The sequence below is a fragment of the Aphis gossypii genome, chromosome 1, assembly GCF_020184175.1.
Source record: "Aphis gossypii isolate Hap1 chromosome 1, ASM2018417v2, whole genome shotgun sequence".
Taxonomy (NCBI): Eukaryota; Metazoa; Arthropoda; class Insecta; order Hemiptera; family Aphididae; genus Aphis; species Aphis gossypii.
Window position 1 is genome coordinate 18,940,689 of NC_065530.1, and position 25,820 is coordinate 18,966,508.

Below are 25,820 nucleotides of genomic sequence, written 5' to 3' on the forward strand. Positions count from 1 at the left end.
GACTTCATTTTTCGAATAGACACTATAGGATAAAAAACTATAGACAAACATACTCAAAAACTATTACATATATTTATAAAATCAATGATCGAATGAAATATAATATTTATATTTTTGGAATAAACTTAAATTGTAATGACATGGCACAAGAATGCCCGCCAAAATATTGATCCACAACTCTGTTCGTCTACACTTTAATAGGACTCATAACTAATTAATACTTATCTGGTATTTTATTTTTATACATCAAAATACTACAAATGGTATTTTTCTTCAGAATATTAAATTATAAATGCTGTTGTCATTCAAAAAAGTAAAAAACTTAAAAAACAGTAAAACTTCAATCTTTTTAAAAAAAATGTTGTTTCGTAACTATTTCAAACTATGTGGAAATACATATTTTAAAAAACGTTAATACTTGATATAGTTTTTTTTTTTTATAGGTTCATTACTCGACTAAAATTAAATCATTTAAATTACATATTATAATGTTGTTGCTGCGTGCAATGGTGCATCGACACATTACACTGCAGTTGCAGTTGCAAAGATCGGTGTGATGATCACAAAGACGCCGTTGCTGTAATTGACTTTGTCAAGAACTTTCTATTACATCATCGACTAACACCTATTTTCGATTAGAGAGAATTAGAAAAAATTGCCTATACCTACTACGTGTTGAGTAATAACATACAACATACCTATACCTACATAATTTGATGGTTTTAAAATCGGATAAGATTTGGTTGCATGTAATTAAATACGAATAGGTAATACAGTAGATAGGTATATTATTATATGTGCATTAGTTACCCATCTAATAACGTCATAGGGCAGCCGATGATGACTATTAAGATCCGGAGAAAACAATGGATTTGCATCACAGAACATAGATCCGGTTTACCGGTCTGTTTAAGAAACAACCGTGGCTGTTTTACCTGACGAGAGCCTTGACGGTTTCCGGGAACGAGCACCGCCGTTGCAGCCTGCAATACGGTTTGTCCACCGCCGCTGCCGCGCTAGCTGACAAATGGCATTGATTGTTGCGAAGAATTGGTTTTTTCCATCGTGGAGAGTGAACGGCCTTAGCCGGTTTGTTGTTGTTTTTTCGGTGTGCCTTACTATCTTACTGTTGCACATTGCCCGTTGTGTTGACCGGTGGGGGCGAATATTATTATGTATTATTGTATTTGTATAGGTATACACGAGGCGATAGAAGGTGGCCGGATGCGCCTTAAAAACGAAAATAGTAGGGACGGAAAAAATACATAATAAATCCGGCTGTTACCGTAATCCCAGGTCAGTCTGTGATCGTTGGAGAAAGTATATTACGGCCGTCCAAGTGAAGAGACTTAACACTGTTGAACTTACGTCTCTGCCGTATCTTTATTCTGTCACGAACGTCCCAACAACGCATTGGATACACTGAAAAAGGTAATATTTTGTTTTACATCACTTTTAATTTTAATTTTCGTTTCGTTTTTTAAATCTGACTTCGATTCGTAGTTATTAAAGCTCGCTAATATTTTAGTATAAGCAATCTTTGGTTTATTTTATGATTTAAAATTCAATCTATTATAATATATGCACCCTGCGCCCATAACTAATTTCTAACGAAAAGATATTATTAAAGTAAATTTATCAATTGATTTGATACCACTAAGATAATAATTTAGATTTAAATATTATTAGTGTGATATCAAATAAATTAAATTAAAATATTTCAGACTACTAATTTAGCTTATTTAAATTTGATAGTAAAAATTCGAATTAATAATATAACAATAAAAAAAAATGTATTTCATTTATTTGAAAATAATTGATATATTTGATTACATTTGATTTTAAAATACTTAAATTCTTGATATTATTTTAGAACCACTGTACGTTTTTTTTTTTTTTTTTAATATGATTATACAATAGAAATACAATAGAAGGTGTACATTTTATTTTAATTCTAAACAGATTCTTAAGCCCAAGTAATCGAATTATAATTTAAACACATATCTTGGTTATTATATAGTACTGACTACTGAGTAATATATTAAACTATACTACAAACACTACTATTAAATAATAATAAAAATAACAATAAACTACTAAAATTTTAGTATTCATTTTTTGTAAATTAAATCCGATCGATTCATCAAATCATTTACACTTTAATTATTATTAATTATAATACACTTAAATTAGACACTATGCTTCTAAAAACTGTTTGTTAATATACTGACATATTTTTTCGATTATTGAAAGCAAAAAAAAATCTCATTAAAATCCTTGGTATTCAAATATACATTGGAACTTACCTCGATTACATTTTTCCACCCTTAAAATGTTTCGATGGTCAGCGGGATACCTCGCCCATTTATTATTTATCATTAACTTTATCAAGTTTATTAACGCAATTTGCGTTTATTCGATCTGCGGTGAGATTATTACAGAACACTATAATAATTGTATTATCATAAAAAGCGGTTGGACGAGGAAACGACGATGAAATAACCAATAGGATAAACGATATTACGTAAAACCACCAAATCGAACATAATAATATTTTTATTTGCTACCGCATAGAGGTGTTCAATCTGTTAAGTAATTCATAACAAAAATAAAACATAATCATTAATATAATGTAATACAGAATATATAACGTTGTAGTCGCCGCTGCGAGGTCACCGATACCGTAGGTAATAGGAATATAATATTATAATTATCCACTTTCTCCGTTCGGACAACGCACGCCAATAACCCTCTCTCTCTCTCTCTCGTGATGAGCCATAGACTTATTACGATCTTCATACATAACTCTTTTTCCGCTTTTAAATTGTTCTTCTATCTTTTCTCTCTTTTAGCCCTCTTTCTCTCTCTACCTCAATCTTTGCTTTCCGACGCATTTATTGGTGTTGATAATATATGTATCGTAGTTGCGTGGGCTGCGCACGTCCAGTTCCGGACGTCCGGAATCGTGCCGTGCGTGGGCTGATGCTGCTGACACAATATTTGGATTTCTCAAACTGTTATTATTATTATATTTCGCGTTACGTAAAATCTTCGCTAGCTAGACGTTATGATTTTCTATTATTTTTATTATTGTAATTGCTCCGTTTATTATATTTGTTTCGTAACTATTTATTGTTATTAGTGCAAATAACAGTAGACAGTACAGTGTTATACCGTATTTGTATATAATATAATAAATGCATACCTATTAGTCTCGTGTTTATTTACCAAGTACAGTATGATTTGAAGCGTTAAGCTAAGTAAATATAATAAAAAATTTAGTTTCCGGTTTGAAGGAGAGTGCAAAGTTTTATCTCCTCGAGTTAGCCAGACTGATTTGGTGTCACGTTTTTCATAATTTCGAGAACAATATAATCATATAACAACACGATATCATTGTAAAAAATACTTAATATAACACAAAGAAATGCTTATTTGCTATGACGCGAAGTCTGGCGAAGACGATAGATTAAAAACATCGGTAGTCGTAATAGGTATATTTACGGATAAGGAAAATAAAACTTTCGTCCACCATCTTGGCTTATATATTACTTTAATATTATAGTATGCATATATTTGTGTAGGGCGTGTGGACAATTTTATTATTACTATTATTATAGTACAATATATTGTATTCTAGCTACGGTAATCATCTCTCTTCAAATGCATCACATTTCAGCGATATCATATAAAACTCGAATTTCTCAGAACTCAGCTCCGACAACAGCCACGGCTCACGCGGAAAACGTGTCTGTGGCATAAACCACCCTTTCCGCGCCCGCCCAACGGGTACATGTGACTCGCGTATGTAACATTAATATTACGCAACTCAATAATTATTGTAAGACGTACGGGTAAATCGCGTGCTCACTGCTCGACAGTATAATAAGAACACGTTTTTCGAAAGCGCGCCTTGTGACCGTTTAGAGACTGAGAAACCGAGGATGTAAGTGAAGTTTTTCTCCAACTCCCGCGATCGAAAATACGCATTACATTATTTCGTCATAGAGTAAAAATGTTTCTGAGGTTTTTTTTTTTTGCTTAACAGAAAACGATTCTTTACCGATATCAAACATTGACTTAAAAGTTAAATTTTTTAAGCCTACTTGCGCGTGTTATACTTATTTTATTATTGGATTTTTCTATGAACTAAACACTTGATTTACCACTTATTGCCGCAGTAGTCCTAATCGTTAAATATTTAAGAAGACGTCTGTCGCTCCGTGTTGCAGCGGGTTTCGGGCGTCATCCCGGACCATTCGGGTCGTCAAAACGTACTTACATGTGACAAAACACTACGGACATAGCATGCCTTATTTTTTTTTATGTCTCGTGTAACTAAAATGATTTAAAAGATTCTCATTGAAACTATCTCAACGACGTTTAGTAACGGTTTAATTTTTTTTTATTTTTATTTCTTAAAAGATCGACAACCCTGACAATTTTCACAAGTTCTGTACGTGTACATTTTGTCATTACATAATATTCGAAATTTCGCTTTCTGTGACTCATATACGTATATATAATAGTCACGCATAAAACGCCCGGGCCGGCGTGTGCGCGTAGGTAGACATAAAAATGCAATTTAGGTATATACATCTATATAATATGTAATACAAGCACAAACGAATGACGATTGTTTTCGCGAATGCCGTCATCGCGAAAATGAATATGTCAACGTCATTATAATATATTATTATTTCGCGTACCTACTTGCAAAGGTAGTAATGTGTATAATACTATTATGTATTATTGTGATCCGTTGTCCTCGATGAGACGACGACCATCCATACCGCACGTAAACGTTACGTGATAGGTGTCGTCATTATGACACTGTGCGTAGGTAGGTATAGGGAGAAATACGTAAAATTAGCGAACCATTGTTTTCACGCGTCCCTAATATTTTATCTCGTCCTACTGTTACAACCACGCACAAAAAAAAAAAAAAAAACACTACCCCTTATTCGACAACCATCTCGGAGCTTAATTTATACTCTACCTATCGCGTGCAAGCCATTTGCTCGGAAACCGAATCGTACGTCTGTCTCGCTCGTTTTCTTTGGCGGCGGCTGATGACATAATAATAATAATACTCGCTCTCAAGGTCGACGGCATGTCGTGGCATTGAGCGCGTATGTGGGAACAGCGGTGGAAAAAACCAAATCTGGTGGGCGACGACGGAAAGTGAAAGCGTTTCGGACTCTATTCGCTTTCTCTTTGTTCGCCGGAGCAACGTTATTATAATACGCACTCACGCACGCACGCACTTACGGCAAGCCGTCTTTGAATATATAATATAACCGCCCGCCCGCGCGTGATCGGAATGGAAAGAGTTTGAAAATCAAATCAAAACATTGGCGAGTTAATACCTTTATTAAACGATGAGCACTTGTTGATAAAACGATTTGTTTTAATTAATTAGGTAATTAATTTTTTTTTTTGAGAAAATGTAATAATATTATGTCAAGTGTATACTTTAATCATAAGTTAGTAAGCCACAGAATTGGCCATTGTCCGTTTTCAACGAACCTAAATAAACAAATATTTTTTTCAAAAATCTAAAATAAGATTTTATTTCCAATGGACATTTCATTCGCACTACCCCTTTATGGAAAGCGGTTTGAGATCATTTTCGGGTATTTCCAGACAAGGCATATATATACGGCTTCGGCGGTTCTACTTGACATTATTTACATGCACAATGCACATATTATTAACACGTCGACGCGCAACACATCGTTATGAAATTTTTTCGATTTTACTCGCACGTTATAATTATTATTGTTATTATTCCGTTCCATTATATTATACAACATGTCAATATACACAATATATTTATATAAATTATAACGTCTAGCACTGATCGTTTTGAAATCTTTTCGATATTTATTACATTTATTTTTTTTACACCAAACAATAGATCTCCGTATTCACATAATATTATATCGTTTTAACACATACCCAATCGCGTTGTCGATCACATTATCACAGCCATTGTAGATCCGTCAAATAACCAAGCATATTACTTCACCGCATAAAACGTGCGTACCGTGTACATGCCAAGTTGGTTGTAAATGTATTTTTTCATTATTATTCGATACTGTAAAAGTGCGCTGTTGCGAAAGACGCCGCCCAAACGTTTTGAACAGAGGCGTTACAATTCGTCTAACGCTGCAACATTGTGATATTTTAATATTGATGAACAGGTCCCCTTAATCAACAATCAAAACACTTACATAATATTATACGATTATGTCATTTTACCATAACGACAAAATAAATACTGTCTATGGTCTACACCGGCACACGGCGTCTGACTATGGCAATATAATACACCACCAAATAAAATAATAACAATATAGCAGTTATAGGTGCCAATCATTATAGTGTGTACTATCAAGATTTATCTAGATAATTATATTATATTTAAATAATTAATTGTTTTATATGTAATTTATATCAATTTAAATAAAATAAGTACATGAGATATCTAGATCATTTTTGTAATGAGATTTTCGATTTAATTTTGATATTCTTTTGGCATTTAATTATGTTATGTGTTTTCTTTTAGTTATCTTGTAGTACCTATATAATATTCTCTGTACAACCTGTAAATTATAATATGCGTTTTAATACGTATTTATAAATGATGTACAAATTTTAATTTATATATAACTATATAATATATAATATTATATTCATAACAAAAATGTTATTTTATGATTAATGTAAGACATATAAAATTGTTTGTTTTTATCTAGATAAATAGTTAATGTAGGTATTATCAGTTATCTTACGTAAATAATTTTTGGATTATCTTTATTGGTTTACAACATTAGTAGTCGGTATAATGGTACCAATACCAAACATACTCGTAATTAAAATTATAACGATTGTTTGTGTGTGTATTACAGTTTTTATATCAGTATTTTTCCCCGTTTGATTCACAGTTTAGTGTCAACAAATAGCAACAGCATCATGAGATTTTTAGTGACGGGCTCGTTCCTGTTGGTCGCTCTCGTCGTGCACGCGACGACTACGGAAGAATGGTCATGGGGCAAGGACAAGGCCAAAAACAAAGAACAGAGCGTTAAAACAACAGACTCTGGAGTAGCCACAGACCGTGAAGCCAAGTCGATAGATTCGTACTCAGTGGCCAACGACGACGGAAGCCAAGAGAGCGAAGTAGTGCCCGCCAACAGCACGGACACGCAGGGAAGACATGTCATCAGAGATAGACTTTGCGGCTTGGGTCTTATGGAGGTAATGAATTCGACTAAATACGTGGCGATAACATTTATGTAGATACCTACAAGTAAATTATGAGGATTATGGTATAATACTCATACTTATTTCCTTGACGTATATGTTATTTACGGATTTTTATAGATGATGTTTTTAAAAAATATTTCTGATAAATAATTTATTATCATTTTTAAATTCTGACACAATTTTTACTACATATTTTTATACTTTTTATCGTATACACGCATTCATGCTGTATGCATATCAACTATGACTATATAAGCTTTATATAATCTGACTTTAACTTGATCTTTAAACATGCAATACGATGTAGCTGTTTTACTATAATTAAAAAATCGTTTTCAGTGCGATGACGACGAGTTAGTGGAACCCAAACGGTATATCGGTCCTCAGGATTTGATTTACGCGCAACCCGTGTCGCTGAAACCAGTCGGACGTCCCATCGCCGCCATACCAGTCAAGTCGACCGGATCGCCGCTGTCGTCCGTCGGATACGGCCCACCACGTCCCGTCCCATACCCGTCCGGAAGTTCATCTTTCGGCAACGACCCATCGTCGTCTTACGGTAACGGCCCACCGTCGTCGTACGGCAGTGGCGGCTCGTCTCCGTTCGGCGTCGGCCCACCAATACGCAACCGACCCGGCCCGGTATACGGCATCAGCAGCCGACCACCACAGGTGTTCGAATCCGAAGCCGCAGAATCTTACCGACCTAAGCAACCAATTGTGAGCGGTGTGCCTTCCGTGGCCTTGCCAGCCGGCAACCTACAACAGCACGTCCACCATCACTACCACCACGGCGACGGTGTGGACGGAATCAAGGCTGCGTCGTCCGTCGTTAACTCAGGATTCGGACCAATCAGCGGCCCAATCGGTGGCCCGCTTTACGGAGGCAACGACGGATCCCCGTCGTTGTACGGACAGAGCAGCAGCTTGTCCAACAGCTACGGCGGCAGCTTTGACAACTACGAGACTCCAGGCGGCCCACTTTACAAGAAACAACTCAACATCAACGCACCACCACAGTCAAGTAATAATCGACCCGATCCCATGTACATTAATGGCGCAATTAGACCTTAACTTACCAAAACAAAAAAAAAATATATAAAACAATATCCACAAATTATTTTATCCTCCCCCTTACTCACCACCAACGATAGTGCGCCACTGCGTGCACGTGTGACATACTGACATCGTATCTCTTTACCTGATGTCCGATTTCGATTTTACAGATTCCTTAAACGGACCATACGCCGGTGATCGGTACCCGTCCTACGAAACGCCAAGAGCTGACAACTACGGATGTTATTGCGTACCGTATGATCAGTGTCTGCCGCACGAAGTGGCTCGCAAGGAAGACGGCATCGCGGGTATCGACCCAAGGAACTTACACCAACAAGGCAAGACCGATATCGAAGCCATCGGGCTAGATGAAGTAGTGGTCACTGACGGCAATGGTACCATCGTGTCACATCACAAACCGACTGTTGACGTGGCCTCCGACAAACAGGCCAAGGCGCGCCGACGCAGGGACGCCCCGCAGAGCAAACAAGACGCCGAACCGGTAAGTAACCTAACCTACCCCCCTCAACCAAAAACTGCCCTTACATGCGAAATAATTTAACGATATTTGAGGACAAACCTATGGATAATATTTTACTATAAAAACATATTATATATGTTTAGTAAAATATCTTACGATTTACATAATATATTATTATACGATAAAATATTACACTACTCAATCCGACTATATCATACATTATTATAAAATACTATACCTATATATACGAAGCGATACTCTTGAACAAACGATACTACATGCGATGTCATGTTGTGACTTATATAACGTTTGAAACTGGACTTTTTAGCGATACCTCGAAAGACCTACTTCGGTGGACGACTTAATCAGCAACGGATATAACGTGGAGATCCCATACGAAGACGACCACACCGATGGCGTAAGTGCAATTAAATTCGTGTGCGCCAAAAACTAACAAACACACACACACACACACATACACACACACATATCACACTAAGTAGCACATTATACTTAATGTTTGCAAAACTTTTCGAGTTGTGGCCACTGGAGGTTTGAGTCACGTTCTTATACAATGCATTTATATGACTTTGTCTCGGGCTATTTTTTTTTTTTTTGCAATTGACACAAATCCTTGACACGTATTAATATGTAAAAACAAAATTTGTTGTACGTATTATTGTCAACGGAAACAATTAAAATCATACGATTATCATAATAATTGTTATTTATTACTTATTAGTGATAAAATATCTCGTAAATAGATTATAATTCATCACTATTGTAAATAAACGTAATTCAAATTTCCAGTAGACGATATGAGAAAAAAACTTTTAACGCTTGACATACTGATCACAATGTACTCACTCAATATATTGTACGTTTGACTAACGGGTTTACATTTACCAGCACAACAAAAAAATAAGCAACGAGTTGAAAATTGTTAACTACGCATACATGTATATATAAACACACAATAACGATGATAGACCGTAGACTCGGAAAAAAGAAAATGAAACGCCAAAAAAAAAAAAATATTACTTCCGTTCGGAAGTGTTGCGAAACGTCAATGTGTATAATATTATGAAGAATATGAAAACTATTTTTTTCCTACGTCTGATCTGAACACTTATCTATAGCGCTATCACAATTCACTACACACAGTGTATATATTATATACACATAAATAAATCGTATTTGACGAAATTTTCTACGTCCAAACAATTTAAAAATACACAAACGGTTTTAAGTAATTTATCAGTTTTTTTAAAAGATAATATTTCAATAGTCATCCAAGTAAATAATATCGCACATAAAATATTTGTGTGTAGTTTGCTCTAGTACCTACTCAATAATATTGTTCGACGACATAGTCAACTTGTTTTTACGCGTTGTTACATTTGTACATGGATATACCACGAGATGAAAAAATTAAAAATTTTATTGACAAAGACAAATGTGTACCACTCGAATACATGATAATGGACGTGAGAAAGACCGAACGTGTCTTCTAATTCTCAACGTTTGTAATGTTAATATTGAATTACGTAATACGCAATATACGTACGTTACATTTTATTTTGTGTTAACATCTTATTTCATTAAATTTCTCTCTACACAAACGGTCAATGAACGCTAATGATTGTTTTCCGTGGTGTGAATATGATTGAGGAAATTATTCATATTTATTTTCATAAATTACACACATAGTAAATATACTTTTCGAATAATAACATGAATGAATTTAAATCACAAAACAATAACAATAACAACTTTAATAAAAATATAAATATAACAATTTCCATGTATTTTACATTAACTAACATTGGTTTTAACTCATGAAAACTTACTTATTCATCTTAACTCGACCAAAATAGTTCCAAAAAACGAATATTTCGCGATTATATTTTTTACACCTGAAAAACGATAAACTGAAAAGAATATATCCAATCTTACGATCATATCTGACAACTATAGGGCAGCAGAATAGGTTTGATCGGGTGGTGTGTATATGTGTTTACAGCGAAAATTCGGGGGTCTACTCGGGGGCAGTTCAGGAGGAGGCGGCGGAGCCGTGAACGAGGACTCTGACGACACCGGAAGTTCCGGCGTCAAAGTCCGACCCACATTTGGAGTATCTTTTGGACTACCTTCTGGCGGCGGTGGCGGCGGTTCCCCCTATCCAATCAGCCCCTATGGTCCCAATCCCTCGGTAAACCCTTATGGTCATTCCCTGGGAGGTGGTAACGGCCTTAATCTGGGCTTGGTCAGCGTTAATCCCCTATTATCATTACAAGTCAGCAAAGACGAATACGGAGAGAAAATTGTCAAGCCCTGGGTGAACCTACACGTAACACCCAACGCGGGTCTGGTACACAAGGTCGGCGATATCGTCCACAAGCTCAAGTCACCACACTACGGTGGTGGTTACGGACACCACGAGTACCCTCCCTCATACCTTCACCAGCATAACCATTACCACGTGCAACCTCCACCTCCACCACCTCCATATTATCATGGTAGTCCTTCATATTACGGCCCATCTAAACCATTCTATCACTCCAAACCATATTACGGCGGTGGATACGGAGGGGGCAGCTATGGCGGAGGTTACGAAAGTGACGGTTATAGTAATGGCGGTTATGCACCCGAATATCACTCGTACAGAAACGAGGAATATGACAACCACGATGATTATGGTTCATCAGCTGCCGGTGATTATTACGGTCAGCAGCCCGACGATTTTGATTCTGACTCCTACTATAGAAGTTCAAATATTACCGGTAGTAATAACAGAGGTAGCAACAATGGTGGTTACAATAGCCATGACGAATCGTCGTCGTTCGGCGCCGCCGGTAGTCCAAAAGTATCTTTTCCTAACGACCGTCAGTCCACGGGGTCCATTAAGTTCGTAGGTGGCGGCCAACGACGCAAAAGAGATGTGGAAGAGGTGAGATAGTTAAAACGTAACATTATTGGGTTCCTACCGACACTAACACGTGGTGGTACGAAATCGATGTTCCAATCATCTCGGTGAACGGAACAAAGTCAAATGGAGTCAACGTGTTAGTATCTAATGGCACGTTCACCAAGGTTAGGTTTGTGCCTATAAGTCTGTTTTTAAAAACAAAAAAAAATATATTCGAGAGTCCCTATTTAATGTATATAGTACAGAAATGCTAATGTATAATATGAATTCAAAAATCCATAACCACATAATTTCCAAAAAAAAAATTGTATAACTATACCTTAAGAAGTTGACTATTATACAAAAAAATGCTCGTCCCTAATGCCCATATTCTATTTGACTTGGCTCTACCACCCAGCTATGTATAATACTAATCGCTAAATACTGCAGATGTTTGGAACAACAAATTGCACACGATTTTGCTTCGTCGTCGCAAACAATCGATCGTAAATAATACAATATTCTAACTAAATATCTATATTTGTACATGCAATATATTTACACGCTTAAAACAGGGAATAGTCCAATAATAACCACTGCAATAACATCAAATTAAAAAAAATATCATCCCGAGGTTATTAATTATTAACAAAATGAAACGATTTAAGGTTCAAGTGAGAGTATTATGATAGGTACCACACCATATTTTTGGTCCGAACATATTATCATATTTCGAATCAAAAATAAACACTAAACACATTGTTATTTTATACTTTTTCTACACTCGCCTAACTCGTTATGCTACTCAGTCCAACGCCTTTCGTTTGACCCGAATCACACTAAACACTAAACACTAAACACATTACAAAACATCACTTTATTAACCGTTTTAGACATACGAAAATTGTCTAATCATAACGCATATTCAAATAAAAATAACATTTTATAATATTTTATCATCGTCGTATTTGACACCGCTCGAAACGTATGGACGTAGACTTAAATGTACAATATGTGTATGTGTGTATAGCGTCAGTCGTCGTATTCGGCTAACGGCCGTTGCGGACCCAGGCAAGTTTGCTGCAGACGACCACCCTCACCACCCATCCACTCGGGTTCGTCTTCCAACTACGTCAGCACCGGACAATGTGGTAAGAGAAACACACACGGAATCACCGGAAGGATCAAGACACCCGCATACGTGGACGGAGACAGCGAGTTCGGTGAGTGGCACTACTTGACTACATATTTTAAAATTATACTTAAACCGATACGTATATTTGTTAAATCTAACATCACCAAGTGGCAAGTGTATGTTATTATATAATTACTTAATTACATTATTTGTACTCACCGAATGATGTTTTAATGCACAGGTGAATACCCATGGCAAGTGGCCATCCTCAAGAAGGACCCACAAGAAAGCGTATACGTTTGTGGTGGTACTCTGATCGATTCGTTGCACGTGCTCACTGCTGCCCACTGCATCAAAACGTGAGTTTCGATAACGTTAAATAATGTATTTTATTTTGCCAACCCGGTATCCTATTTCGTATTTCAATCATTGATTATTTAACTATTTTTATGTACACAGATACCATGAACAAGACTTGCGCGTTCGTCTGGGCGAATGGGACGTAAACCATGACGTGGAATTCTACCCGTATGTAGAAACAGACGTTGTTAGCGTGGTTATACACCGTGAGTTCTACGCAGGCACGTTGTACAATGATCTGGCCATACTTCGCATGGACAAACCCGTCGACTTTTCCCGAAACCCACACATAAGCCCGGCCTGTTTGGCGGACGCGTTCTCTGACTTTACCGGACAACGGTGCTGGACGACCGGATGGGGCAAAGACGCATTTGGCGATTACGGAAAATACCAAAACATCCTCAAAGTAAATCTTGCATAATATTGTAGAAAATATCGAAATTCTAATCTCAGTGTTAGCATTAATGCAAATTAATGAAGTTTTTTTTTTGATAACATTTCGATGTGAAAAAAAATGTATTTTTAATATTCACAATAAGTATTATAATATATACAATAATAATAAGAAAAAATGGAGAAAATCCTTATTACAATCGGTCTCCGATCAACTTAGGAAACAGGATTTTCAGTACCTACTTTAATAATATTATTTAGAAAATACCATTACATTTAGAAATGAAAATTATGATTATACTATTAAAGCAGGAAACGATGATTTTCATAATTTATCAAAAAAAGTAACTTTTTTTTTTTGTAACTTTTTGTGCGTTTATGACAACACCAAGAATCGTGAGCGTATGGATTACGTCAAAGAAAAATTAATTATTGTAACACCAATGAACCATTTTTTTTTTTTTTGTACATAGGAAGTGGACGTTCCGGTGATTTCTAACCGCCAGTGCGAAACACAATTGCAGCAAACCCGCCTTGGATACGACTTTAAATTGCACAACGGTTTCTTATGCGCAGGTGGAGAAGAAGGAAAAGACGCTTGCAAGGTACGTTGATAAAAAAAAAATTTTTTAATATCTCTAGTATATATACATTAATAACACATTAATTATTGCTTACGTTACATAATAATATTATAATATAATATGATTATCAGTAATCAGTATTAATTTGAATAAATTCATTATAAATTATAAATAATGATAAGCAATGAACATGTTAGATAAAACACTCCATTTATAATTAATTTTTATGGTTCTTTGATAAGGTTTTCTATAAAAACAACTATTTAATAAACTCTATAAAATACAAAATGTCTTTAATGTCCTATAGACTATGGTTATATAAGACCTAATGTTGCACGCGTTATCAATTATCATAGTAAAAAATTTCACAAAAACCGAGACTCTTATCAATTTATATTTCCTTTTAACCTTTTCTTGTTGTTCTTATGGTCTTAAAAATCACTCAATTTAACCGTTGTTATTATTATATTTAAAAATAAAAACTGCTCACAATTTTTCCATTTAGAGACTCCTATATTATTCAGTAATTTGTATGATAGATATTAGATATATCATGTATGCTTACTATTTTTCATCAATAAATACTTATATTCATTCACTCGAATTTATCTCATCAACGACAATTTGTTATGCGTTTAAAGGGTGACGGCGGTGGTCCATTGGTCTGCGAGCGCGCAGGATCGTGGTACTTAGTCGGAATCGTCAGCTGGGGCGTGGGATGCGGTCAACCTGGCGTCCCTGGTGTCTATGTAAAGGTGTCCCACTACCTGGACTGGATCAGACAAATCACCAACAAATACTAGAATGAAAGACGAATCCGAGCGGATTATTATTATTATTTTTTAAATTATTTATTTTAAACGTATTAGTATACTTACTATATTTTATGGAATTGTCGTGCTGAACAAAGAAATTTAATTTTTTTTACCCCATGTTAAGTATTATACTTTAATAATATTTATTAATTATATATAGAAAGATTCCTGTATAATATGCACACCGTAAGTGTATTGCGTAATATTGTATTGTATAATGTATTCGTAGTTTGTTTCGAATGACATTTGTATACTCGACAATGTCAAGAAGACTGATAGGGTTGTTTTAATGATTTAAACGGAGGAATCTGAAATTCTTGATAAATAAAATAAAATACAAATTAATTTCATTCGAAAACATAGTTAAAGTATTGTATGTTTTCTTTAATACGACCCCCAGTATATAACTCGTGAGTGTTACTATAGTATGTTACCATTGATTTTTCTATATTATATTATTATTATTTCACCACTTAAAATTATGTAAGTATTGTGCCACAGTGGTAGAATATAATTAAGTAATTATATTATGTATCTGTTTTTACACTAATTATGTACCAATAATGTTAAAAACAAATACATATAATAAGACATATACGACCAACACTTGTAAATAAAAAATAACTTGTGCTCTAAACATCTGGATAAGTAAACGTTGTACCTATACGTATTATTATAGAAATAAGTTTCTATTAATTGTTCCATTTAAATTATTATTATTGCTATAAAAATTTGTATGGATCCAATAAAAATATATATTTTTGTATTTGAAAGAATAACTGGTGGTTTTATTTTATTTTATTACCTTCATTCATTCATTCATTAAATTATATCCGCAAAATGTGATATTATAATTTACGCATGGCTTCGTAAAGAAATGAAAGAGTATTTACAAGCCTTATTGTACTACCTACATTTCTATCTGTAAGCTAATGCTGTTTGAACCATTACAAGTTTATTATAATAAATATTCCTTGATAATCAAAATATCAAATATTATAAACACACCTATATAATCCATTAGTTAAATAAGATCTAGCTTAAAAGCTGATACATTAACCAATAATTTAACCATTACCAATAGTCAAAAAAAAAAAAAGTATATATAAGATTACGTTTAACAATTAGATTACAATACAAACTAAAAACAAGCAATTAAAATTAGAATTATTATTTTTAGCGTACTGTAAGTGTCCTAAGTCTTCGATAGATTACATATAGAATTATTATATTAATAGAATATTTAATACAGATTATATTTAAATAATAATGCTTCCACTAATAGTTGATAATCGTTATATCTATGACATTATTGTTATAAAAAAAATAATAATATATGTGTTTTAATTATTTCACATAAAATTATTAATTGAATCTTTTGATTTGAGTTCACTAATTGATCTGTGAACTTTCATCTTTTGGATTCGTTACAAAAATGGGACATTTACTCATCAATAACCAAGTTATTATAATAGAATACCAATCAAATGCAACAGCCAACAGTTTACCCTAAAAAAATTACATTTATATATCTATATTCGTAGGTATAGATGTATAATACATATTATACATATATATATTAAGTATCAATAATATAATATGTTTTCGTGAATAGGTATATACGTAATACCTAAATAAATAACATATAAAAATCTGAACAGATTTCTCAAAATATATAAATAATAATAATAAACTACTAACTAATAATTATTCGTCGCAACCGAATTAGGTCCCAATTACTATAGCGTTGATCACGTGTAATATTATACTAATTGGACCTCAGATTTTTTTTTTAATGTTTATGTGACAGCAACATTGATGGCCAATGGCATGCAAGATTGTATACTCAAAAGTTATCCAAAAATGTTTACAATGTTTATAATAGGTACATAAAATCATTATATCCTTTTATTTTTTATATTTCTCCCAAATAACTGAATAAAAAACATTTTCGAATTTTATGTAATGAATACAGCTAACTTATTACGAAATAATAATATATATATATAACAAAAAAGAAATCTTAAAAACATTTTTAACCATAAAAGCATATGGGTCAAAATAGATCATAAAATTGGAAGTAAAATGTTATTATGCTAATAATATAATACTTACTAAAAATTAAAATATAATGATGTGATGTTTCGTTCATAATCGAAATCACCCTATTTCACTCACTTAGTTTCTCATTTCAATTTATTATATCATAATCATTCAAATTATAAATACGTTTAATTAAAAGAGTATACAGCTTTTGGATTCAGCGACCTTACCTTAACAGTTAACGTGTTCCGTTGTCAGTTCTCAGGATCGTGCATTTGACTCATTTAGTAAAAAAAACTGTGTATGCTAGAGAACCCTGAATGGCAAAGATAAAACAATTTAATCAGACTCGATGAATACGGCAAAACAATAGTCATACTTATAAAACCGGGTTCACGTTCATCGTCGTCTAGTATATCGTACACTCATTTTCCTTTTATCGCTATTGAATGGTCGTTGTAAATTGTAATTATACTATTAAAATGACAAACATGACACAACAGATGACAGGCTGTGAATTCGGCTTAATCCTCAAAAAATATTTCGGTTACCTACTGATCAGTATTGCAGTATACAAGTATAGTATGATAAATGATAATATAACAGTAACTTTGGTAGTAAGTTATTCTACCAAAGTTGTACTATAATCGCATTTCAATCAAGTCTCACCATAATATTCATCAAATATCTGGTTTCAGTAATGTTATATTGTGCTTTCATATTTTTATCTATTTTTTCTAAAACTCTCACATAGCTCTTAATATATTTTTATCTTTATCCGTTAAACGCTCTAATTTCATTAGTTAATTATACGTAAAATCAAGTTTATTATATAAGTATAGTGTAATTTGTAATTTATTATTGTTTTTTTCTGTTATAACTACATATATTGAGTTAATATTTACCAAAAATTAAGTAAAAAAAAAAAACAGTAATAGTAATTATAAAAATTCTTCATTTACACCAAACAGTTGGCGCGTTACTTAAATCTAATTCTCGGCTTTTATTCAATGCCTGCTCGTGCACAGGTGCCAAGTCCATGGCCCGCTGCAACTCCGGTCCGTAGAGATGAGCCCGGTCTGGTGCCAATGTCAAAGCCAACCTGAGTTCATCGATAGCTAAATGTGCAGTATTTAGTTCGACCAGCGCCTTGCCTCGGTTGTAATACGCCTCGGCTCGCCAAACCACGTTTCCTTCAACCGCTGGCACCAACAACTCCAACGCCTGCGAATAAAATATATTTCTATGCTGTATGGTAATTCATCGATAACCTATTATCGTTTAGCAATCCATTTATTCAATATCTGGTTTTAGTAATTTTTAAGTAGGTATACTTAAAAACCATTTATTTTTAAATACCCATACCTACTCAGATATTTTATATCATCTAAGACAGTAACCACAGTCTGTTCCCAACCTTTTTCATTCTACGCCCTCCTTAAATTAGTTTAGATGAGTTTTTTTATTTGTGAGACAATAAATCATAAAAAATAACTATATATTATACAAATATACAATATACTTATATTTACTTTTATGATTATTTTTATTATTTTCGTGATTTTAAATTATAATAAAAATAAAAATAAATAAATAAATTTTAATTATAAATTAACTTACGAAGCAATAATATTTAGTAAAAAAAAAATTATTGAATATAAAAACTAAATATTAATATAAAATATACATAACAACGGTACTAAAAATGCGACTCGACTGACGTGTATACTGTAAATGCGAAGTCGTACTTAGAAATAGTATTTCAACGCATGCTCTATCTGGATTCTAATATCCGTTATCGGAGGCAAAAAAATAGCCGTGAGTCGTGCGAATTAAACATCTACTAATATTATCAGATTAAATGCAAAAAGGTCTATCGATTCTATCGTTATAGTATAATATAATTGTTATCGATGCGCGATAATCTGAAAATTAGTTTAGTGATAACGTAATTTTCGTACTTTCATCATCATATCAACCCCCCCTCCCCTGATAAGACTCTAAATTTCCCCTGGTGGGAAATCCCCCCCTTAGGAACCGCTAATCGAAGAAGTGGCGATACAAACTTCTTTTTTTTCAAATTAGTAATGTTAAAATATTTGGAATATTCTCGTTTGAATTTTGTTTTATACACCTACCTGCATAAACATATTCATAAAAATCATCTCTTTAAAAATATTATATTATAAGAGGTGGTTATAATTTAATAAATAAAGTTTATACCGTTACAAGATGCTTCTTAAATAGTACAAAAATATTATTACTTTAAATTATGGATATTAAGTACATATATCAACCCCTCACATACAAGATACACACGCATTTTATCTCCTATACACTTTTGCTGTTATATCCGTGATTCATCAAACCCTTTAGATAATAATGAGAAATTAAGACCAGTAGAAATACATTTTTCTATAATAATTAATAAAATTACTAGACCTATCGTATAAAATGCATATCTATAAATAGTCCACTAATATTTTACTTACAGTTGTTGCATCTTCGACTGCTTTATGATAATTTTTCATTTGAACTTGCGCTTTAGATCTGTTCAAATATAATACAGCCATTTTTGGGCTCAACTTTATTCCATGTGAATAAGCACTTACGGCTCCAATGTAATTTAGTTCTGTCATAAAAGTACTATGGAAAAATAAATTAACAAATTAAATATTAATACCTACATTATAATTTATATATTAACTTAGTGATACCGAACATTTATATTGTATTGAGAGGTAGTCATAAAAAAATAAGAGAGTGACATACTTTTTGTTTAAAAACTTTTTTAATGCATTTTACTATGTGAGTACTGAGTAATAACTAGTAAGACGTGGAAATAATCTTTAATTTAATTTAAAAATAACTTCGGTACCATTCATTTATATTTTGTTGACAAAACAAAAGTATGTATTGAAAAAATAGAAAATTGTCAATAAAAAATTATAAATTTTCATATGTTGTTGTTATTACTAAAATTAAAAAATATATATATCAAAAGATTATTGATGTCTCAGTTATATTCAACTGTCCAATTAATTCAATATAACTAATAATAATTATAATAATAAGTTGCTCACTTTCCTTTTTGTAAACACCATTCCGGATCATGTTCTTCTGGTCTTAAGTCTTCTTCCACAAACCCTGCCGCCCTTCTGGCAGCGGTCTGCTTTTTTAACCACTGTAATTTTTTGACAATCGATTTTATCATGGTTGATAGTATATCATAATCGTAATAATTTAACTATACGTCTATAAATAAAGTTTTACCTCTTCTTCGTCAGCTTTAGTCGATTCTCTACTCGGAGTAGTAAAGTGTCTTGGAGTGAAATTAATCTCGATTGTTTTAAAATTTCTAGGACTTGGCAATTGGTTAATACATTCAGTTGGTTCATTTTCTATCTCATAGATCTTAATCGGTTCATTAGTTGAAAAAATGTCTTTATTATTTTTATTAACTTTCTCTATAAAATACACAAAACAAATAGATATAAAATAGACACGTCAAATAAATATTAGGAATCTTTATACGAATGTTCTATCGTTGTTTAAAACACGTTTACTTCAACCTAACGGCGCGTAACTATTAATAACGTTATACTCATGACGATCCGTGATCGGCGGTGGCCACTGCCTATATCAATAAAGGCAATGGTCGCGGCAGCGCCGATCATGGATCGTCATAAATTCTAAATTCTAATATTTAGTTTCTAACTGTAAGGACGTTTTTGACTCTTTGTGGACTGACAGGAAAGTTCATGTTTAAGTTTTATATAAAATAAATATATACTCAATCATATAATACTAATTATAAGTTAAATAATAAGTCTATAAAAACAAAGGTGTGCAACGCTCAGATTACTAGAAGAAAATACACGAGAAACAAAAACCGACTGAAAATCATTGTTTATTAAGATATTCTGAATAGCCATTCTAAATATTAAAGCAGTATTTCTATGGCTGAATTATTTATTGGTGTGTCTAAAATATATACGTACTAATGACGATCGCGGATCGGCGGCGGCCGTCAGCGCCTACTACTAACGCCGATCCGTGATCAGCAGCGGCGGTGAACGTGTTAAAATCTTACTTGGGTTTATTACCTCATTCTTTTCAATTGTAAATATTTTGAAACAGCTAATTTACTTATAATATGGCTATATACATTTACTTGCATCCTCTAAGACTAGTAAGATTCTTGATAAAAATTTACAATAATACAACAGGTAAGTTGTGTCCCGAATGCCCAAACGCAACTTACCTATCATATTTATTGACGGGTTACTTGCGTCCCAAACGATAATTTTGATTATAATATGATTGAGATTTAATTATTCATTTTATCACTCACGCCCTAATATCTTTGTTTTAATCAAAGTACTAAAAGAATTTCAAATTAATACAATATATACCTATTCTTATGAACAGTTTGAATAAACTAAAAAAAATGAAACTCAAATTTTAAAACTTAACAACAAAGAAATTAATTAAATTAGTTATTTATAAGCTTATAAAATTATAACTAATGTATGTCATAATTTTTTTTTACCTAATATTGATTTCTAACAACATTTCTACATTTATTTTTTTTTTTTTAGTTGAAAATGTTTTAAAATTATAATATGACATTAGCAATTCTGTGAAATATTTCAAAAAATTATTAATAGCTATTAAATATAACAATTTACGTAAATATACCTATATGTTTTTTCCTTATTTAGGTATGCCTTACTATCAACTTATATCGTTATAAAATTATCATTCGAGGCGCGATTAATACATTATTGAAATACGACAGGTAAGTTGTGTCCTAACCACTTATAGACGAAACTTACCTTTAATAATAATTAACAAGCAATTGCGTCCTAACTGTTTGGACGCAAGCTACCTGCTATTATAAATTTGGGACGCAAGTAGTATGCTCTATATAATAATACTATTTAATTTGAGTTGTATTTATTGCAAAATTAATATGCATATTTTAACATTAAAAGATTAATAAGTACCCATTGATCTGTTGGTACAGCCAAAAAAATTAATTATGGTTGTACCAATGTTATCTCATATTCTTATCACAATTTCAATATAGTATATCAAGGGATGACCGAATGATCGATCACAGAAGATTTAAAAGTCAATTTCAGTTTGATTAGGATTTATCATTATACATTTAATAATCTTCCTAATGAATCTATAAATCTCAATAACTGCTGTTGATAATAGTTGTATGTATTTTAAAATATCCTAAAAGTAATAATATATTATAAATATTTAGTAGATCTTTTACAACAACAAAAATTGAACCCTTTTGTGATATTATACTCGTAATTATTATTTATAATAAACATAATTTTCTTACTTTCATCATGTATAATCTCTGTTTTTGTTTTCCACGTACTCAACTCTTTCAAAACTTTTTCTTTCTCTTCGTCACGAATACTTTGAATAAGTTGATGTTCTTTGTTTTCGAAATCTATTTGTTCCTTGACAGCTAATCGGTCTCGTTCTGTTTTAAGAACTAATAGGTACACCATAAAAATATCAATAATTAATAAATATTGCAAAAAACTCAGTTTTTATTTTTTATTCACACTATAAGACTGTACTATTTGTAAAAATTCTTTTGTTTTAAGATAAATACAAATGATGATAATCTATACTATAAAAGTAAGTCCCGATTTTTTAGTTAGCAATCGCCCACAACCAACCTAAAATGTGTAAATAAAATCGACAATGAATCAATTATTAATGTCGACATATATGAAATGTGACAACGGCTCAGTGCTTTGAACGGTCCTGTGGGGTTTGAAATATAGATCACTGCGTTCTAACTACGACTGACGTACTTTATCTTGAGACTCGAATAGTTAACATAGATTAAAACACATCCAATAATAATAACCAATAGAAAAGTATTATAGTAAGTCAGTAGCACGCTGATTTGCTGTATGATACGAAAACCCACAATATGCCATGCCCATTAGTTATTTAATCATCATTATTATATTGTTATTCGTTAATTAACAACGATATATTATTACATAATTTATTTCCTGGGTGTAAGAATAATGATATTAATGTGAGAAAAAAATTGTTTTTATTGTCTATAAGTTATAACTCTATAAGTATACTTATGAGAATTTATAAACCCTTTAAATTAACATCATTTTGTATAATAATTAACATATAACGTCTACCAAAGTTACATAATAATTAATTTTACAAGACGTACATACCAGCCTTTTGTTTAGATTTATTCTGTCGTTCTTGAATGATGTTATTCAAAATTTCACATTTCAACTTTTTTAACTCCTCTTTCGATTTCTTAAGTGCCAAACATTCCCAATGTACACTGTTCTTCTTTTGTAACTCAAATAAAACAGATCCATTATCAAAAGTGCACTTACTATACTCCTCGTTTATTTCATCCCAAAGAATCGCTTCGAAAATATGCGGTAAACAGCTAATCTGCATGTATAACAAATATACATAATGATAAAACTATAAACTGGATACCTATAACTTTAACAGTAATGATGATCTCGAAAAGTATTAAAATTTTAAATAACTTTTCTTTACATTTTTTGAATTAATCATTACAAAATATTTATGAAATATTTTATCATTTTAACATTCTAAAATTTTGATTGGCAGCATGTATTTTTAATTTTATAAACTGCTCGCATATTCTTAGAATTTGTATGTGTAAAAATAAAATTTCGAACAAGTAGTAGGTATATTATTCTTAAATAAAGTTCAGATATTTATATAATTGAATATCTGCAGTTTAATGACAGTAAAAAAACGATAATAACAGAAAAATTTTATTACATATTGGAGAACATTTTAAGAGTTAAAGAATATTTTTTTTCCTAAACACATTAACTTGAATTAGTTATTTTGTAAATTGCAAGAAAAAAATACTAATTAATTTTAGTCTTCAATTATTATAAATTAAATAAATAAATAATGTTGTTGAATATATTGGAGTATAGTAAAATTCATAACAATAAAAAATACATAAAACATTAAATTCTTACAAATAATGTTTTTAAATTATAACAAAATAATTCGCTTGTCGTTATTTATTGTTTAAATAAGTAATTTCGTTTAAATAGGAACTTCAAATGTCTATTTTTAGACTTTATGGCTTCGGTATAAATTACATATGAAGAATCTTTTATTAAAATTTAAAAATTTAGATAAAAGAAAAAAATTTTTATGAATTTTTAACTACAAAATAATAAGCAATTTTAACAATTTTTGTCAAAAATGCGCACAAAAAAAATTGTGCCTATTTATTTTAAATCTTTTTACACAGATATAAGAATAAATTTTGTGAAATCTTATTTTAAATGTTCGAGAGATTAAACCCAGATAATATTTTTTTATCAACGTTTATAGAAAAAAAAATTTAATTTTGAAAAACCTTATTATATAATGAAAACAATATTCTAAACATTTGAGGAAAATGACATATATCTACTGTTATTTTTTTTTTTTTTGTTTTTATACAATTATCAAAAATTGCTACAGATGAATATCAAATATCTTAAATATTTTAACTTTAAATAATGAAAAATATGAATATAATTTTCTAACTACAAAATACTTTACTAATTTTCACAATATGTATGAATTTTATCAAAATTCTAATTTTAAACACTTATAAAAAAAATGACTGTACATTAAATATTTTCAATATTCCTTAATTGAAAAATTAAAAACTTATGAAGAGCTTTGTATTAAATTTTTGAGTACTTCTACCCAGAAAATAATTTTTAATCGATGTTTATAAAAACAAAACTAAAAAAAAAAATTAAAAAATCTTATTTATACTTGTATAAGCAGTACAAAATTGATTTTATTAAAATAATTGAATTTTCGTAAAAATTCCCGTTTGTCTTTAAGTTTTTGTTTGTTTTTGCCTATTATAAAAATAAGTATTGGAAATTTTTAAGAAGTACAAACTAGATCTAATTCGATATCCAAAATTCCAAAACCACCTCCATTTTTAAAAACCAAGGCATTTTATCGATAACTTATCGTATACTCATACATAAAAAAACACATTAATGTTAAAGTTTTCAACTTATCTATATTTATTGCATACTGTATATTATCGTATATACCATATATCTGTACTAAAATATTGTATAATTACTTACAATTTAATCTACTAAATTTATAAATATTTCAATTATACTTACTTTTAAATATTTATTAGATGTAAGAATATCAGCATTTTTCTGGGAGACGTGTGGAATTTGAATTTGTAAAAATAATTTACATTCAGTTTGCCACCAAGAAAAGTCTTTCACGATGATAGGCATTATTTTTAATTTAATTTTAACGTATTGATTTCCCCTATACACATATGATGTTTACTTATATAATCTTTTAAGGAAAAATAATAGCAATCATCAAGCAATTGTTTGTTACCATGGTCACATCAAAGATGGCTCTAGGTAACAAAAGAAATGGAACACACAAAGGTTAGGTTATGGTAAGTGTTATATGCCATATAGTACACTATATTACACTATTTATGTTATTTAATTTCGTTATTACTTTTAGTAATATTGTTTAGAAACGATGTAGAGCAATCAATTATAACTTTTAATAAAACAATAGATAAGATTGAAAATTTGATTATTAAATTCAATAAATATTTGCTGTATATTTATATTTTTTTTCTTAAGCTCAGCAGTGTTATTAAACAATATTTATTACGAATATCAAGTATTGAAATTTACAATTAAAAAATCTT

The 25,820-nt window shown here is 31.5% G+C and overlaps 3 protein-coding genes across 5 annotated transcripts in view; 2 read left to right on the forward strand and 1 right to left on the reverse strand.

The window, feature by feature from the left end:
- The window catches only part of LOC114124288 (PXMP2/4 family protein 3), a 225,254-nt gene that overhangs the window by 41,406 nt on the left and 158,028 nt on the right, over positions 1-25,820 (forward strand). The gene's annotated exons all lie outside the window — the stretch shown is intronic.
- LOC114124306 (uncharacterized) lies at positions 1,265-15,783 on the forward strand. Of its 3 annotated transcripts, XM_050210854.1 has the most exons (11): positions 1,280-1,431; positions 3,641-3,804; positions 6,951-7,263; positions 7,612-8,296; positions 8,499-8,830; positions 10,833-11,759; positions 12,748-12,940; positions 13,094-13,211; positions 13,312-13,618; positions 14,079-14,210; positions 14,831-15,783. In XM_050210854.1, the coding sequence occupies exons 3-11, from the start codon at positions 6,979-6,981 to the stop codon at positions 14,990-14,992; spliced, it is 3,141 nt and encodes a 1,046-aa protein (XP_050066811.1). In that variant the 5' UTR covers positions 1,280-1,431; positions 3,641-3,804; positions 6,951-6,978; the 3' UTR covers positions 14,993-15,783. The 3 variants fall into 3 exon arrangements, with proteins under 3 accessions (XP_050066812.1, XP_050066810.1, XP_050066811.1); XM_050210855.1 differs by lacking the exons at positions 3,641-3,804; positions 10,833-11,759 and adding an exon at positions 9,138-9,227 and having other exon boundaries at positions 1,265-1,431; XM_050210853.1 differs by lacking the exon at positions 3,641-3,804 and having other exon boundaries at positions 1,265-1,431.
- On the reverse strand, positions 17,872-25,643 carry LOC114124295 (dynein axonemal assembly factor 4-like). Its single transcript, XM_027987503.2, has 7 exons — positions 25,261-25,643; positions 23,287-23,518; positions 22,410-22,568; positions 20,321-20,514; positions 20,131-20,231; positions 19,540-19,693; positions 17,872-18,271 (listed from the first exon to the last, which is right to left on the reverse strand). The coding sequence occupies exons 1-7, from the start codon at positions 25,381-25,383 to the stop codon at positions 18,002-18,004; spliced, it is 1,233 nt and encodes a 410-aa protein (XP_027843304.2). The 5' UTR covers positions 25,384-25,643; the 3' UTR covers positions 17,872-18,001.